This window comes from Epinephelus lanceolatus, chromosome 20 (assembly GCF_041903045.1).
Source record: "Epinephelus lanceolatus isolate andai-2023 chromosome 20, ASM4190304v1, whole genome shotgun sequence".
Lineage (NCBI taxonomy): Eukaryota > Metazoa > Chordata > Actinopteri > Perciformes > Serranidae > Epinephelus > Epinephelus lanceolatus.
This window is the reverse complement of record NC_135753.1, coordinates 15,061,943-15,080,026: the sequence shown is the minus strand read 5'-3', so window position 1 is coordinate 15,080,026 and position 18,084 is coordinate 15,061,943. Positions and strand designations below refer to the sequence as shown.

Below are 18,084 nucleotides of genomic sequence, written 5' to 3'. Positions count from 1 at the left end.
CAGTTATTGTATATGCTGTTTAGATCCTCCTCAGCTCACAATGAAGATCACCTAAGCGTTAAACTACGACTCTGCTCTGATGTGGTTACGCTTTGTCTGTGGGTTTTATGAGCAGTAAAGCACACAGGAGGTGACAGCTCAGTGCTGCATCCATCTCTAAGGTTATGTTAATGAATCTCACGTACAAATGCCTTAACGTACATCTTGGTGTTGCACTGGAAATCAGAGGCACCGGTCCTTGAGAAGCGGCATTACATACAGTATGACCTCCAAGAAACACTATAATAAAATACAGTGAAACGTTTCTGGGGGAAGGCACCATGAGAGCTCCTTTAGGAGGGAAAATGATCTAAAAATCTGGAATCTCATCACTGTCTCAGGCTGCCTTTAGGCGCTGCTTTCTCTCAATGAAATTACACTTTATTTTTCAGTATAGTGTGCTCAAACGCTGGAGGAGTGCTGTCACATAAATGAAATATAATCATAACTGGCAATAGAGGGTTTTTAAAAGAGCTGCTGGAGACTTGAACATGAAATATAAATACTTCCTAATACCCCTTAATGTTTATTTAAGTGTCCAATCAAGTGTTATTTAAAATAACTTTTGGAGTAATGCCTGCTTCTTTTGGCCCAATAATGTTATTCTCTGATATTTCTCAAAGGTTGGACAAACAGAATTAAACATCTTAAATAAAGGGAAAGCAAAAACATTGGGTGGCCACTTAGTTTAGTGAACAACCCACAGAATGGATTTTACGGTTTACTGGGTCCAGCTAAAGACTCAGAGGAAAAAACAAAAAGTACTCCACTAAAACCCAGTATACACCGACTGTAGTTAATTGATCCTGTTGGCAGGATTTCAGTGGTACTTTACTTGTAAACATGGAGGCTGTTATTCAGAGCCGACTGACCTATAGGTCATGTGTATTTACCAAAGAGGAAATATGAGGGGAAGATATCTCCCTCCAGGTTTGACATGTGCAAGACCTCAAGATGCAACTATGTTTTAGCAGAGCTTCTCTCACACATTCGGCTGCCTGCAGAGTATATAAAAGTGGAGATAAGTCTGAATGGGTTGTAAATACCGACGTAAGTGTTGTTTTGTGGTGTTGCACTGTATATATGCATTACCTTCACTTAAATCTGAACTTAAACATGAACTGCAAAGGTTGTTTGCTTGAATATACTCCTACTGCAACAAAGCCTGCGAGCTACTCCAGGCAGACAACTCCAAAGTGATGTGATGTTAGAGGCTATTTAAGCTCTCAGTGAACTGTCCACCCTTTTGATTTGCTAAGGGACTGTAGAAAAATTATAATGGGTGGAGAGGCAATCAGAGAGAGAGAGGAGGGTTTGTTTTTTCTTTCTGCTGGAACAAAGGTGAATTTTTTGCAAGAGTAGAGGAGGGTCTTTTAAAGTGTTCTCATCCCAGATTCATTCCTCCCTTCTGAGAGTTATTGCAAGAATTAATTATCATTGGATCTTTTACATTTCAGGCTTTAGCATCATCTGATTTCATTCATATTTGGTGTTATTTTATCGTATTTAAAAACAGAAAAATAACGAGTGGCTGGAAGATGTGAACATTCACCATTTTGTTGAGATACCATTTTGAGATAGTGGAAGGGAGGGTATTGTATTTTTTTCTTTTAAAGGGGACCTACTGTGCTTTTGCTATTGTCTGTCATATCAATCAGTCAATCAATCAATTTTATTTATAAAGCCCAATATCACAAATCACAATTTGCCTCACAAGGCTTTACAGCATACGACATCCCTCTGTCCTTAGGACCCTCGCAGCGGATATGATGTTACAATGTCAGGTGTCCAAAGTTTCAAATAATGAGGTAAACATATGTAAAAGTTATCCCTGTGAGCAAAAACCTCAGGCTTCAGACCTCTCTGAATACTCTCAACGTTCTTTCTACTTTTGACAAAAGCTGATGTCAGCTCATGTCAGATTTCTTTATATGGTCATCTGCTCCAGGCAAGAGACCGCAAGTGTTTAGCACTTTAACTGTAGCCCACACTGCTACATGTGGCTACATGCTAATGTCAGGGAAACATGTAATCTTGGTTGCTGATGTTGTGAATTTTCCCCAGATTTTGGGGTCACATTCCTGCTGGAAAATGTCTAGTTCGGTCAGGAACACTTTAGTCAAAGAAAACTTAATTTCCATTTGCAGTATTTGGCAGTATGGCTCTGTTCTGGGGCCCCTCTGCCTTTCCTTGGGCCTACACAGAAAGCCTCTCCTTAGGGTAGAGAGGCAAACCTCTCTGCCCTTCCATGCGCCTACATGGAAAGCCTAATGCAGGGAGAACAGCAGCAAAGACCTCCCGGGAACAGAATAGAGCAGCATCAATGACAAACAGATATGATACTGATAAGTCAGACACAACATGAAAAGGAGGAGCTGGGGTGGAGGCAGGTTGCAAAGCAGCTTGTAGAGGAAGCAGCAACAGTAGGCAGGCCAGAGCAGTTTAAATAGGGCGCCCTGAATGAGATTTGCCTATTGGTTGCATAGAAAGGAATCATGTGATCTATCAGCTGACTCCCTCACTTGACTGGCTGCTTGAGATCAGCTGATATAGCTGGGATGTGAGCTGAGCTTGACATCATGTCCTGCCTGAGCTAACGCTATGTTCAATTTTTACAAGGTTTTAATTGGTGATTATTCACGGTGGAGAGTGCTATTCTCTGTAACAGTCATTACCCCGGTGCAGATGCCAAGATATGGAACACCTAGAAACGCCGACCAGTCACAGCAGACTGAGGCGCCAAAATGTAGCGTTTCAGACAGGTGTGCCATCACAGACAGTATGAGGAAAATAAAGTGTTTATTGACCATTAAAGCGTATAAACATGTTCTAGTATTGACCTATAACACAAGTATGAACTTAAGGAGCACAATATGTCCCCTTCAGTTATGGATAATGTCCCTGTAACACTTAACAGGGTCTTGCGAATTCAGTCTTTAATTCTGCTAAAAAACACACACAGCCATTACTGCTGCTGCTGCTCGTCATATTTATTACGGTTAACAATGTTTATGTCGTATTTTCCGCTGCTGCTTTTTTGACATTCAGTGATTTGGTTTGGCTTGTCGTCTGTCATATTAGCCTTTAGGGCTAACTGACTTGGCCGCACACACACATTTCAAGCTGAGTAGTTTGAGCAAGTATAGTTTTCCTGCACTGTTGTTAGAAATGTGGGACTGCAGCGACTCTTTTTAAAAGGTTTTTTTCTTCACTGAGAATCTGGTGATCAGTGCTTTACTCCACCATACAAAGGATGGTCAAACCCAAAATTAAAATACATATTTTTCCGCTTACTTGTAGTGTTATTTATCAGTGTAGATTGTTTTGGTGTGAGTTGCTGAGCGTTGGAGATAGCGGCCGTAGAGATGTCTATCTTCTCTCCAGTATAATTGAACTGGATGGCACTCAGCTTGTGGAGCTCGAAGTGCCAAAAAATACATAACAGCAATGTTTCTTTCCTGAAATCATGACCTGGTAACTTAAATCATCCACAGACCTTGTTGTGAGCAGTTTCACACACCTGTCAACCATTTGACCATGCAGGAAGAAATATTGTACTTTGTTACAGAATAACCTGAATATAAAATACTTAAAAATTAGGTCCAACTTGATTGAATGTAACAGTAAAAGTGTTAGTAATAATAACCAATAATAGAATATATACACTCACCGGCCACTTTATTAGGTACACCTGTTCAACTGCTCACTAATGCAAATAGCTAATCAGCCAATTACGTGGCAGCAACTCACTGCATTAAGGCATGTAGACATGGTCAAGACGACCTGCTGAATTTCAAGCTGAGCATCAGAATGGGGAAGAAATATAAGTGACTTTGCACCTATGGTCTGAGTATTTCAGAAACTGCTGATCTACTGGGATATTCACACACAACCATCTCTAGGGTTTACAGAGGATGGTCCGAAAAGAGAAAATATCCAGTGAGCTGCAGTTCTCTGGGTGAAAATGCCTTGTTGATGCCAGATGTCAGAGGAGAATGGCCAGACTGGTTCAAGATGATAGAAAGGCAACAGTAACTCAAATAACCACTGGTTACAACCAAGGTCTGCAGAAGACCATCTCTGAACCAACAACACGTCCAACCTTGAAGCAGATGGGCTACAGCAGCAGAAGACCACACCAGGTGCCACTCCTGTCAGCTAACAACAGGAAACTGAGGCTACAGTTCACACAGGCTCACCAAAACTGGACAATAGAAGATTGGAAAAACGTTGCCTGGTCTGATGAGTCAGACATTCAGATGGTAGGGGCAGAATTTGGTGTAAACAACATGAAAGCATGGATCCATCCTGCCTTGTATCAGTGGTTCAGGCTGCTGGTGGTGGTGGTGTAATGGTGTGGGGGATATTTTCTTGGCACACTTTGGGCCCCTTAGTACCAACTGAGCATGGTTTAAACACCACAGCCTACCTGAGTATTATTGCTGACTGTGTCCATCCCTTTATGACCACAGTGTACCCATCTTCTGATGGCTACTTCCAGCAGGATAACGCACCATGTCACAAAGCTCAAATCATCTCCAACTGGTTTCTTGAACATGACAATGAGTTCACTGTACTCCAATGGCCTCCACAGTCACCAGATCTCAATCCATTAGAGCACCTTTGGGATGTGGTGGAACGGAGATAAATCTGTGCAACTGTGATGCTATCATGTCAATATGGACTAAAATCTCTGAGGAATGTTTCCTCAGAGATTTTTGTTGAACCTATGCCGCCAAGAATTAAGGCAGTTGTGAAAGCAAAAGGGGGTCCAACCTGGTACAAGGAAGATGTACCTAAAAAAGTGGCCGGTGAGTGTATATAATAATACAACATGAAGGTAATTTTTCTGCATAATGGGTTCTTGCAGATAATGCTTCACATAGGTACAAGTATGAATGCAGAACGTCTACTTGTAATGGAGTAATTTTTAATATTATAGTTGTTACATCCAGTTCCAGCTGTTAAGGTAATGTGTTCTTGTTTTCAGTTTATTACAGTTATTATTTCCTGTTTTTGTTACTAACCTGTGTCTCTCGTTTCAGATGCTGCACTTCCGCCCTCGTGTGTTTTCCGCGTGTGTGATTACCTTCCCTGCCCTGATTAGTTTCACCTGTCCCTTATTACCCTGCCTCCCGTGTGTTTAGTCTGTGTGCTCCCCTTTGTCTGTGCCAGCACGTCTTCACTGTTTTCAGTAAGCCTTGCAGCATTTATTCCTTGTGTGTTCCCAGTGTTATGCCACCTGTCTTCTCTATTTTGACACAGTCTTTTGCCTAGCATTGTTTGGACACCTTCACCTTCTTTTTTTGGACTCACTCCTGTGTACATACTCTGATATCTTCAGCAAAGAACTTTCAGTGTGTCCTTGAGTTGTGCTTTTCAGTTCCGCTGTTGTATCCAGTACAACAGATAACTGTGGTATCTCTGCTTTTATGAAAGTAAAGGATCTAAATTCTTCTTCCACCACTGCTGGTGAGGCAGCAGCCCCACGGTCACAAAGTTTATAAAGAAAGAGACAGATACATTAATAAGTAACTACAGTTAAATCACCGATAAAATGTCTTCATATCTGATAGGAATAGTAACCAAAAAGATCACCTCTACAATAACGATCACTCTGAACTTTATACTGACCTCTCCCGCTACAAAAATAATTGCTGTTGTTGGACTTGTGTTTTTGACACCGAGGTCGCATGATCTTACCCAGGAGCGTGATGATGCAGCCTAAAATAGCCAGGAGGGCGCCGGTGCTCAGGCCAGTGGCAGTGTAGGCCACGGCTCCACAGGACAAGGCCACGCCATCTGAATCGCAGTCACACACTCGCACTGAGAGTGTGTTTGTGCTGCTGAGGGCAGGACTTCCACTGTCCACGATCAACACCGGCAGCCGGTATATAGGTTGCTCCCGTCTCCTGAAACCACCTCGTTTTGTCAGTATGGACGCTGTGTTGTCTGCAAAGAGGAAAAACACACATTGGTGAGACTTGTTAGAGAAAAGCCTGGAGAGCTGTGTTTAGTCTGAAACTTTATAGGCTTCAAATGAACAATGAACGGCATATATGACTAGCAGGAGGCTTAGCTTGTATTCTGTAATGATTGCTGTGCTTTGGCTCTGCAGTTTGAAATGATTTTACAGTATTAAAAGCAGGAATGCCAACAGATGGTGTCATTAACACAATTCATTATATGATACGCTGTGGCGTCTCTCCCTGGTCTTGCCACCTGTTGGCTAATAACAGCTTTTGTTTGATGGTAAAAATCTTATATGAAATCTCAGCGTATGAGAGAGGAAAAGGCAGCCAGAGGAGAACAATATGCCGTTATACCAGGGGGGAAAAAAAAGCCATTTCATGACAGCTTCTTCAATAGATTGAAATGCACTTTCAAATTGAGCAGTCACACTTGAAATGTAGATTTCTCCTTGAAGGACAACACCTTTGTTTTTTTGATTGATATTCAGATTGCTGTTTGAGTCCAAGAACAAGGTAAGAATGAATATAGAGATGGGTTCTTTTGTAAATGCCACATTAGTCAAATCAGCAAAATGTTCTCACAGGTGAAGAAAAACACACAGTTGGTGGGCAACAACTGTGATGGGTTAAAAATAAAACACTTGTTTTGTTAAATGAATATTTAATAAATAAATAAATATAGGGTGTTAAGCGGGAAACGTTTAGTCGTGTCTAAACACAGACAAGTAAAAATAAGATGTTAAGGCGTTAAGGTGCAGGCTAAAAGTATGTAAGCACCAGAATGTCATCTTTATGTGTCTGCTGAACAGGGGTGGAAGTACTTCGATCTTTAACTGAAGTAAAGTAGCAGAATCACAGCATAGAAATATTCTGCTGCAAGTAAAATTCCTGGATTCAAAATCTTAGGGCCTGTGTCCACCTAGCGTTTCTTTTTCAGCCCGGGCTTCTTTCTTCAGGTATGGTATGAAGAGGAGTGTATGCAGCCACCTAGGGAGAAAGCACAGTGCCCAGCGTCTTTTTTTGGAGCGCTTCGCCTTTGTTGTGTGGCTGCTATGAGTGAGTTAAAAATGTCAGTTACATCACTGCTGCTTCTTTAGCTGGGCTACAGTCTAACAGGAGCTACTGCTAGCTACTCTCTTCCAATGAAAGTAGCTAGCAGTAGCTCCCAACGAAACAAACGAAACACTGGCTCTAAATAAAACCGTTTGCGTTTATCATGTTGGCCACCGTAATTAGCAGCCTCTCTGTGATGAGAGCTTGAGAAAAAGACTTCTGCCGGATAATTGCTCCCTGTCAAAAAACCCCTGAACATCTTGAGAGAAAAAGTTGAGCACAAGTTAGCAGGTGCTGGGCTAGCAGTCCATCTGCGACAAGCCGAACAGCGTCGCAGAAACACTGATGTGTAACGTGAAAATGCTTTCTTCAGTGTTTCTACTGGTTTTAATCTCCTGGTTCGTTTGTTTGGGAGAGGAGGAGGTCTCTGCGGTAATTCAGCTCTGGTAAAAACCTCCTGAACCATGAACACTGAAGGAATTTTAACTGGGAGAAGTTTCAACTAGTTGTAATTTGCAATCCTCACCACTAGATGCCACTAACTCACTCTAAATCTCACACGCTGTTCCTTAAAAGCCAAGTTTTCAGGAGCACTGACCACCACAATACTATAAAAAACACGGCTGTTATCAGAAGTATAGGCTACAGATACTCAGCACACTGACACCGAAGTAAACACCGTATGTTCAAAGAGAAGCTTTCTGCAACAAAGCTTTCAGAAACTGTCTTCCACCCAAGTTGCTCTTAATCTGCAGAGAAGTGACCATTAAACATCCAGTCCATGATGTAACCCTGGTCTGCACTTACACGGATTACTGTGGCACAACCTGACTGCTGCTGCTACCTCTGAAAGGTAACATGGCAGCTTTAGCTGAGCTCAAACAAAACACTCAACACAGGGCATTTACCTCAGAGAAACTATCAGGTCTGCATGTTTTTTTTAAAGCAGTGGGGACCCATGATGGAGTTGTGCTCAATTCTCATGTGTTTTTAAAGCTATATGCAAAGTTTTCCTATATGAGAAGCTAATTTTCTTCATCCGCCCACTGCTTTGCGTGTAGGTGGTGAGCAGATCATAATGGTTCAAAGGCAGTTTTCAGCCTGTGTGTTGAAGTTATCCTGTGATCAGGAACATGGAGACCCTGCTGTAGTGGATTGAGGCACAAGTCTCAGATGTGCTCCAGCTGCAGCAGAAAGTTTGTTTTTGCATCCAGTTTTGACGAACAATTACAAAGAAGAGGGCAGCGAGGGCATTGTCATGGCAGAATTATGGTTTCATTTGGCACGGCTGGGCATGCCGGGAGGCACTAGTTACTCTGTACTTCTCTTCCTGAGTCAGATTGCAGAGGAGATTGTGTCCTGACGCAGGGCAGATATAGAGAGCCAGAGTGAGCAATGGCCAAAGTGTCAATTGCATCGCTGCCAGGCTCAATTCAAAGGAAGTAAGCAGCAAATAGACCGTACCTAACTTGACCAACACCCTTTACAGACTCCAAAGGCCATCAGCAATTTTCTAAGGGGAGTTTTTTGATTTAGCAGCTGGATGCAACAGGGTTGATCTGACACATAGAGCTCTGACAAGGACACAGAGGCTTACTATATGTTTAAGTTTATGTTTGGCCCCATTCATCCATATCGGTATCACTTGCCTACCTGTTCAACACAAACCAATATACATGTATGTTTATATATATATATATATATACATATATATATATATGTGTGTACACACTGGGACAAATCCTCACCTCAACAACAACTTCCCCTTCTGACTGTGACATCAGCAACCAGAGACCCTCCAAACTACAACAGATGAGACATCTAAATATCAAATTATTAATCTTACTATATAAATATATAAAGACGGAAACTCTGTCTGTGTCTGTCTGTCTGTGGGTGTGTCTGTTTCACGTTTTTCTCCTCACTGACTTGGTCAATCCATGTGAAATTTGGCACAGTGGTAGAGGGTCATGGGAGGATGCAAATGAAGCAATATTACATCAATTGGCCAAAGGAGGGCGCTATAGCAACCGACTGAAATTGCAAACTTTGAATGGGCATATTTCATGCCCCGTATGTTGTAGAGACATGAAACTTTGCACAGAGATGCCTCTCCTCATGAGAAACAAATTTGCCTCAAGAATCCATAACTTCCGGTCATACAGATTTTCCGCCATTTTGATTTTTTTGAAAAACACTTAAAATCGATCTGCATGAAACTGGGTGAACATAATCTAGGAACCAATATCTAAAGTTCCCTCTTGGCAAAAGTTGGAAAACTTACTAAAACTGAGCTTCTATAAGGCAATGAATATTGCGGAGGGCGTGGCTCATCACATAAAGGTGTATAACATCTCAAGGGTTTCACCAATCACCACGCAACTTTGTAGGCATATGACCACACATAATCTGAAGGGACCCCTCCATTATTGACCCCATCACACAAAATGGGGGCGCTAGAGTGCTAATTTCTTATCTAGGTGTAACCACCCTATTGATTTTTACTAACTTGGTAGATATGTAGAACAGGATGCCCCAGGGTGACTGGAGAAATTCAACTCTAATTGGCAACTGGGTGGCGCTATAACAACAGAAAAATGCTTAAAAATGGCTAAAATGTGACCAATCGCTGTGGCTCCCCCTGTGGCCGAATTGGCTGTTTGTTTTTTTTTTTACTAATTTTTGGTCTGACTAAGTCATGGTATGGTATGCTGTACATAATCACGGAAACTGTCAGTGTGTCATTCTGTCAGTCAGTCATTCTGTCTGTCCCACATTTTCAAACCAGAAACCCTTTCGCTGTGAAGCAACAATGCTAACCATGGCACCATCGTGGTGCCATTATCATTATTATTGTTGTTATTATTATTATTATTATCATTTATTTAAATGCATTTTTTTTTTTAAATAAATGTATTATTTATATTTCTCTCCTTACACATTTAACAAATTTCCCCAAATTTAACGAATACCTAACCAATATATTATTATTATTATTATGACTATTTTTTCATTTTTATTTTTCTGTTGTTTTTTTAATGTTCTATAGGTATGTATATATGTATCATGTAAAGGTCTGTGTGTCACCTTGGTTTTTCTTGTGTTTTTTTCTTTTTCTGTGTCTTTGGACATTTTTCCCCAGTTGTTGTGATTATATGTTGTTAACCAAGGTGGAAAGTTATGGCGTGATCTGATCTGTGTATGCAGGTTTTGTGGGCCAATGATCTCTGGTTTTTACAGCATGTAACTGAGTGCAGTCTTTCAAAGAAATGAGAGATTGGCGACTTCAGGGCTTCTGCAGCAATTTAAGACTTTTAGGACCACATATAATGCAGTTTAATACCTGTTTGAAAGTACTTAAGTATGATGGAAAACCAGTGGGGAGAAAAGGCCATATCACATTTTTAAGTACTCTGAGCCAGCCGTTTATACCAATGATTTTCTTGTTGAAATCACTGTTACTGTTCATACTGCTCATTTAAAAAATCCCCCTAATGAGGTTTCAGAGTAATGAGGGACAAAATCCACAGTCACTTTCTTGTGTAGAAGTTCCCTAAAAAAGACTGTTATTATGAAGATACAACTCAGACTGCTGAAGTTTCACATTGGCTTCAGATAAACCACTTTGTATCTAAAGTGTCTAGAAATCCAATGCTTTAGAAAGTGAACCTGCAGATGTGCTGGACTGCTGTGAGAGTTTCTCTATCAGACAACCACAAAACAAAAGTAACACCAGGTACTTTTAAGGAATAACACAGATGGTTGTCGCACCTTTGTTATCTCGCAGGGTGAAGTTGAGGTTGCCGGCAACAGGTGCAGCAAGTGCAAAATAAAAGCGATGACCACTCAAAGGTTCGTCCTTATCCACAGCGCTGATGGTCTGGATCACCTGAGGACAACAGGGACAACAACAAGACATTCCAGATGAGTTACCTCTGTGGTCTTTATCCAATCTCACCGGCTGATTAGGTGTTAACTGACGCTATAAATTGTTTAATGTGCGCGTGCGGTAAGAACTATGGTTTCAGTTTATGAAAAGCATCATCAATGTTTCACTTTGTCTTTGTCATATATTTATTTACATGGTGGTTTTAATCTTTCTTAAAAGGCCGCTGCAGTGTGATAAACTGGAGGAAATCAACTTGATTCTGATTGATGGAAAAAAATTTGTTTTATAATGTTTGGCTCTGGTTTTGTGTCATTTATCTCTTCAAGTACAGTAAGTGCTTATTTGGCAAGAGCCTGGCATCCTCTTATGGATGAAGTGTTTTGTTTTGGGAAGTAATTTCTTCTGAAGCAAATCACTGTCCAGCAACTATTCTCTCCATCCCTGCACCTCAGACTGTAACACCCACTCAGTCAAAAAATGCTTCGACCCAAAATACAATGAATTTTTTGGCCTTATATAGCTCTCTTGGGCACTAACAACAATAAATTAAGTAATATAGTTTCTTTCAACTGACCACACAGTTTTTAAATTAATAGCCTCTACCAAACTGTTGAAATGTCCTTTTATTGTAAACATGCATCTCTGCTTAACGGTGGTGATTTTTGATTACGGTAAGAGTAGGGAAGAAAATACAGTTTCTAGTTGAGCATCTCTTTTTGGACAAGAACCAAATATAAAAGCCAAGAAATAAAGCATGAAACATGACGACAAAACATTTTTTTAAAAGAAAAATATAAAATAGTACCCATTAAAACAGTCATTTGGCGTTTTTCTCTTGTTTACTTATAATTAGTTCAATTTGGACACACTCTTCTGGCAGGAGTTGCATCACAGTTTGTTAATTTACGCATTTTTAAATCATTATAACCAATGTTATCAGGATCACCCTGGATTTACCTCAGCAGTGAATGTATTTTTACTGAAAAATTCTAAAAATATATAATACTGACAACAGCTTATAATCTGAAAATGGTGTGTCCCATTGCAGTTTTGAAGTACACATCGTTTAGCAATGCTTCACCATTAATGCAAAACAACAGAAGAGGGTGTCTTTGAAAATTATTAGAAAGTCATCAGACTTTTTAGGGAGCGCTGAATTTATATCATCCATCATCCAGGTCAGTCCTCTACAGCTAAACTACAGTAAATAAAAAAGAAAGAGTTATAAAACTCCACCACATACAGGGAGCATGCTGAGAGGGATTTTTCTGCTGCTGACCACCTGGAGTGAAATCACCTCAAAAGGTCTGGTTCTGAAAACCGCTGTGTACCCTGGGAATTTTTTTTAGCTTACTGTGTCGGTCAGTCTGTTGTTCAGTCAACAAGTTTTCCCAACCCTGTGGCGGCCAAAGTTTTTGCCCTAGGAGGCTGAAGTTTGGCATGGAGGTCAAGTGTGTGTGTGTGTGTGTGTGTGTGTGTGAATGTGCATGTATGTCCACTGCATTGGCTAAAAGGTGCATAACTTCCAAATGGACTCACAGATTTGCTCAAGGTATTGCGGAAAGACTGGGCATGAGCAAGGACAGCCGATTTATTCCAATTGGCCAAATGTGTTGTTGGGAGGTCAGCTGGTTGTCCATAAAAGTTTTCTCACCTTTCAGCTGGCCTAGTTTTTGGCCTAAGAGGCTGAAATTTGGCATGGAGATGTTTTAATTCAGCTGACTGACTTTCTCAACAAAATATGACGGCTCAAAATGTCAAAATACACTCCACTGCTGGATAAAACCATTCAAGGAGCTCTATGCAAAAGTCAGAGCATATGAAGTGTCTGGACACGGCTCTCAACATGGAGGTGGCTAAACAGCCTAAACAGTGCTAAACAATGATGTTAAACAGAAGGAACAAAAGGGTGGGTGCTATGCTTTAACGATGACACTGTCCTAATATCAGTGGTAAACACCAAATGAGCGCATTGCAAAACGGAGACAATGTGCTAGCTAGTGAGATAGACACGTGTACATGCAGCTGGACCATCTACCACAACAAACCACAGAGAAGCTCGGAATTACAACACACGGCGAGTAGGTATAACTGCAGCTGGAGCAGCTTTGTGACCCACCCTCGAGCTACATGACTCGCCTGCGTCAACTTGCACGTCAGTCCATGATCAGCCCCATTCTCTCCTTGACCCAGAACAAAAGTCCTGATGAAATTGCTAAGTTAGCAATTACCTAGCTTTGAAGTATAAGGGGCCGATTACACCTACAGGTGGCGCTAGAAACACCGACGCCCTTTCAATGAGCGCTCCTTACGAGGAGCGCCTGTAGAGCGGGGGTGCGTGTGCAACCGGGTGATCAAAACATTGAAAATGGATCCAAGATGGAAGAGGGCACTTGCCTTTGCTCTGCTGGTGGTGCTACTGGTGCCTGATGTCAAAAAGTTGAGATTATTTCAACTTTCAGCACTGACAAACGCGTGTCTAAAAAGATGCCAGAAAAAGAACGCTCATCTAAAAAGACGCTTGTCATTAAAAATGCTTGAAAACTAGTCATATCATAGAGAATCAATTGTTTTACTGGTGTCTCGTTTCTAGCACTCCTTGTAGGTGTGATCACCCCCTAAAAAGACGCCAGAAAAAGAACGCGCGTCTAAAAAGACGCAAGAAATGACGCTTGTCATAAAAAATGTTTAAAAACTAGTCAGACACGCCATATCATAGAGAATCATCTGTTTTACTGGCGTCTCGTTTCTAGCACTCCTTGTAGGTGTGATTGCCCCCTAAGGTTAAAAGAGAGTTGGTTAAGGTCAGGGTAAGGGTAATGGGAAGGCTGCACCTCGTTACTTATGCTAAGTTAGGGATTAGCTAACCCAGTAGGTATAACTGCAGCTGGAGCAGCTACATGACTTGCCCACATTAATGTGCACATCAGTCCACGATCAGCCCCCTTCGGTCCTTGATCCAGAAGTGGAAGTCCCCACAAAATTGCTAAGTTAGTGATTACCTAGCTATGTAGTATTACGTTAAAAGAGGGGTGGTTACAGTTAGATTAAGGGTAATGGGAAGGTTACATTTCAATACTTATGCTAATGCTAAATTAGCCATTAGCTAATGTTAGTTATCAAGTGCTACATTAAAAGAGAGGCGGTTACGGTAAGGGTAAGGCTAATGGGGAGGGTGACATCTCATTAGGCTACTTATAACGTGAAACATAACTTCATGTATTATGAATTGAAAAGTGAATCACTGCTACATATGGTCTCATTTATTTACTACAGTGTAGCATTATAGCATTGTTGGTGGGTTTGCCTTGTACTAGTGGTGGGTGGGATTTGTAGGGGCGTGTTGCTTACGCTACAAAGGTAATGTGTCTGCAGTTACACAGGTCTTACACACACAGAGGTAGGGTGACTTCATTCTCTGCTCAGGACAACATTACTTTATTATATCTTTACATAATTGCTTTACTGCTTTATTAATGCTCTGAGTGTCGCACAAAGAACCTTTAATAGGTTAATAAATCTTACGTTCTTCTTACTCTAATCTCTAAAGCACAGTCACATATACCTGTTTGTGTATAATAAATAAATTTAAAGTCAGGTCAGTCCTCTGACTGTCGTTATTATTTAAAAATAAATGCATATGCTATGCAGTCAGGCATTTCAACTTCATTATTACAAGTATGAAAATGACTCATGATAAGAACTGCTCTTGCTCGGGGCGATACAAGACAAGCATTCATATCTGTGAGTTAAACAAGTGAACATCATTTGTTTCGGCCCACTTTATTTTGCCTCTGAACCCCGGCCTAAACAGAATCCTCCTCCCTTTTATTATATAGCAGTGTTGACAACTATAAATAATGCAGGAAATCAAATTACCAAATAAACCAATTTATTTACACCCACCAGCATGTGCTGTAATTATTTTTTTATTCATACAAACGTGGTATCTGAAAATCAAGTTATCTCTTCTCAAAATAGAAAAAAAAAAAGCTTTAATTTTCTTGTGTGCAGCAGCACTTAGCTCCGGCAAGATGAGGAAAAAAAGAGAAATCTCACTCGGTACATGCTGTACAGGAGGAGCATATCACACACAAACATGCCATATGGACGACAAATGATAGCCACCGCGACGGCCATCAAAGTGGGAGTTACTGCAGCAGTGTCCTTATAAATTTAGATCAAGCTTCCTGAATCCTTTGTAGGCAACCTAGAAACTCAACCCTGTGACAACTCACACCCGTGGACGGGATCCAAGAGATTCTTAAAAGCAATTCACACTAAATTATCACATCTCCCAGCCCCACGTCAAACATCAAGACAAAAACAAAATCATAAAAAAAATAATAATAAGGGGCGAGGAAGAGGAAAAAAATAAAAGCCAATGATCCATCAGTGCAGAGACATGGATTATCAGTTGTCAGCTGTGATTAAATGCTGCTGGTAACAAGCTGTCAGGTATTAGGGGTGTAGGTGGTAAACGACATCCTGCCAATTATTAAAACTGGCAGGCGGGGTGAAAATTCATGAATATTTTACTCTGTTTCTTAACAAAATTAAAACAGTTGCTCTTTCATCAGCAAAAGTAATCACAAAGTATGCTTTTTTTGTTTACTGTTTGGTATTGCAGTGCAAGGGGAATTTATATGGGGAGCAGGAATGCAAAAAGGTTATCTGCTGCAGTTGGAGAACATTTGAGATGTGTGTATATACAGACAGAAGCGATGTTTGTGTCAGCACCACATCAGTGATGCAACCACTGAGCACCTAAACATGCAGTGTGTGCATGCTCGGCTGCATATCATGAAAGCTGCCATTGATTCTGGGATCATAATAACTCACATGCCTCTCACTCTGTTATGGAAATTTCACATCTGATAGAAACCTTTCTATGTGGTTCTTACACTGACGATGAATCCTATACACAATTTGAACCCTTTGATGTCCTTTGAATATTGCAGATGGATTCAGAGCTTATCTCTAGGAAGGTTTCCATTCCTCTCTGCTGAGGGAAAGGACTGTAAATCATCCTTAAATCAAACACTTTGTAATGTATAATGCCTTTCATTAGTGTGGCTCTGATGCAAGGCGTTCCACAGAACCTTTGCTGGGGAATTCTCTAATGGGCTGAGTAGCAGTCAGGAGGAGAGAGGCATGGATGTAGACATAAATTCTGGCTGAAAGACATTAACGGCAGCGGCAGACTGGTGCCTGTCGCAAGGCAAGACTGAGGAGGCCTATGAATCACAGAATTAAAGGTTTTTTGAGTTTACACATGGCTGCACGTCAGATCAAAGAGGATATAGAAGGACAAAGGTGTCTCTGTTTGTCGCTTTGGAGGAGGAGGAGGAGGAGGAGAATGTGCAAACAACAGAGGCAAACACACATTTTCATACACATTCATTGTTCCCGCAAAAGTTGTGAAATTGCAGCGACAAGCATTCCATTTTCAACTTTTATCTGAGATTGGAGATGTACCTGCATACACATGATAGCTGCCTCACGTCACCTGCGTCTGTTTAGAGCATTGGTTGTGCACATCCTCAGAAATTAACGGCATGTGTACACAAGATGTAATACTCAAAGGAACGGTCAGGGCAGCGTTGGCAAAATAAGATAAAGAAACTCACCATTGTCAAGATATACTTTATAACAGTGGTCCCCAACTGGTGGGTCGTGGTTCAAAAGTGGGTCATGGGTCCATTCTGAGTGGACCGCAAGTGAGTCACGAACAATTCAAGTTTGTTAAAAACACACGTTATTTTTAAGTGCAGTGAATTAAAATTAAAATTAAATTAAAATTAATTAAAATTAAAAGTAGCTCTACGACATGTCCAAATGCAAATATGATGATGAACATATTAAACTGTGTGGACCTTGAAGTAATGACTGAGAAGAATGCTGGACGCCCTGGCTGGACCAGTTGGGAACCGCTGCTTTATACATGAAGGCGCAATGTCACTTTTTTTGCCATGATCCATGCTGGTCTCAGATTTAGCAATAAAGTATCCTCCTCAAGTCACGCAAATGGGGAAGTTCTATATGGTCTAAATTCTCTGGTGTACCCTCTAGTGGAATCCTATTGTAACATGGTCAGCGTATTATGAAAGACTTTGCTTTGTGGGAAATGTAGGATCCAGTGTTTGATCCAAGCGCTTGACTGATTCGAGGGACTAACAGTCAGATATCTCGGCATCTACTGCCTCAATTTTGACCATTATTTTTTAATATGTCACTGGTAAGTACTGTAGTTTTAAATACCCAGAATACCCCTTCAAGGTAAAATTTACAGTCGTCCGTAAACCTCAACAGAAAGTTGACGCACATATGAATTGTCGACAGTGACAACGTGTGTGTTGGCTTCTTCGAGTGTACCAAGTGCAGCACAATGCTGGTATATGACAGCAAAAAGACGGGGACCTTGACACAAGAGGCACATGACAATGGCTTGCCATGGAAAGAAAGATGAGAGTCAGCCTTCACTGTCCACGTTCGTATCCTTAAATAAAAATGATGGGTCTAAACCAGGCTCGGGCTCATAATTACAGTTAAAGGGACGGGCTGGGACAGGCTCGGACAGAACATGCACAGGCTCGGGTGGGGTCGGGCTGGATTTTTTTGGGCTCGATCTAAGCTCTACCCTACTTATCCTACATACAAATACACAGTTAAGACATAGGGCTCTAGTTTCCCGGCGCAGTGCAGGTGGTGCAGGGTGGCAAACCCCGCGCAGAGCTAGTTTCGAGCAGCGCAACCCGAGGCGCGCTCAGTTTGGTAGTTTGGCAGACCGAGGTGCGCTGAGATGGGTGTGGCGGCGCAGCAGGGGGAGGTGTCGACAGATCCAGCTTGGCGCAGTGACAGTTTCGTGCCAAAAGGCTTCGCCGAAGGTGCGCTAAAAGCCCGCCATCTGAAACCAGGTCTACTGTCAGCGCAGGCGGAGCGCAGCCGGTGTAAGCAGTTTGGCTGACCGGTGGGCAGTGCGCACACGTCACCAAAACCTCACAGGCAGGTTTCCAGAATATCAGGCACATTAATGATGCAATAAATAGCCACAAAACCACTATTCAATGCAACTATCTGCAATCAGCACATAAATGTATCTCTGTATCAACTGTCCCGTCACATCTGATG

At 41.4% G+C, this 18,084-nt stretch overlaps 1 protein-coding gene across 1 annotated transcript in view; it reads right to left on the bottom strand.

The window, feature by feature from the left end:
* The window catches only part of LOC117265110 (cadherin-7-like), a 168,384-nt gene that overhangs the window by 13,064 nt on the left and 137,236 nt on the right, over positions 1–18,084 (bottom strand). Inside the window, exons 10-11 of the mRNA XM_033639504.2 lie at positions 10,836–10,953; positions 5,743–5,991 (exon numbers count right to left, since the gene is read on the bottom strand). Of these exons, the coding sequence (XP_033495395.1) occupies positions 5,743–5,991; positions 10,836–10,953 (367 nt within the window). The remainder of the gene's footprint in view (positions 1–5,742; positions 5,992–10,835; positions 10,954–18,084) is intronic.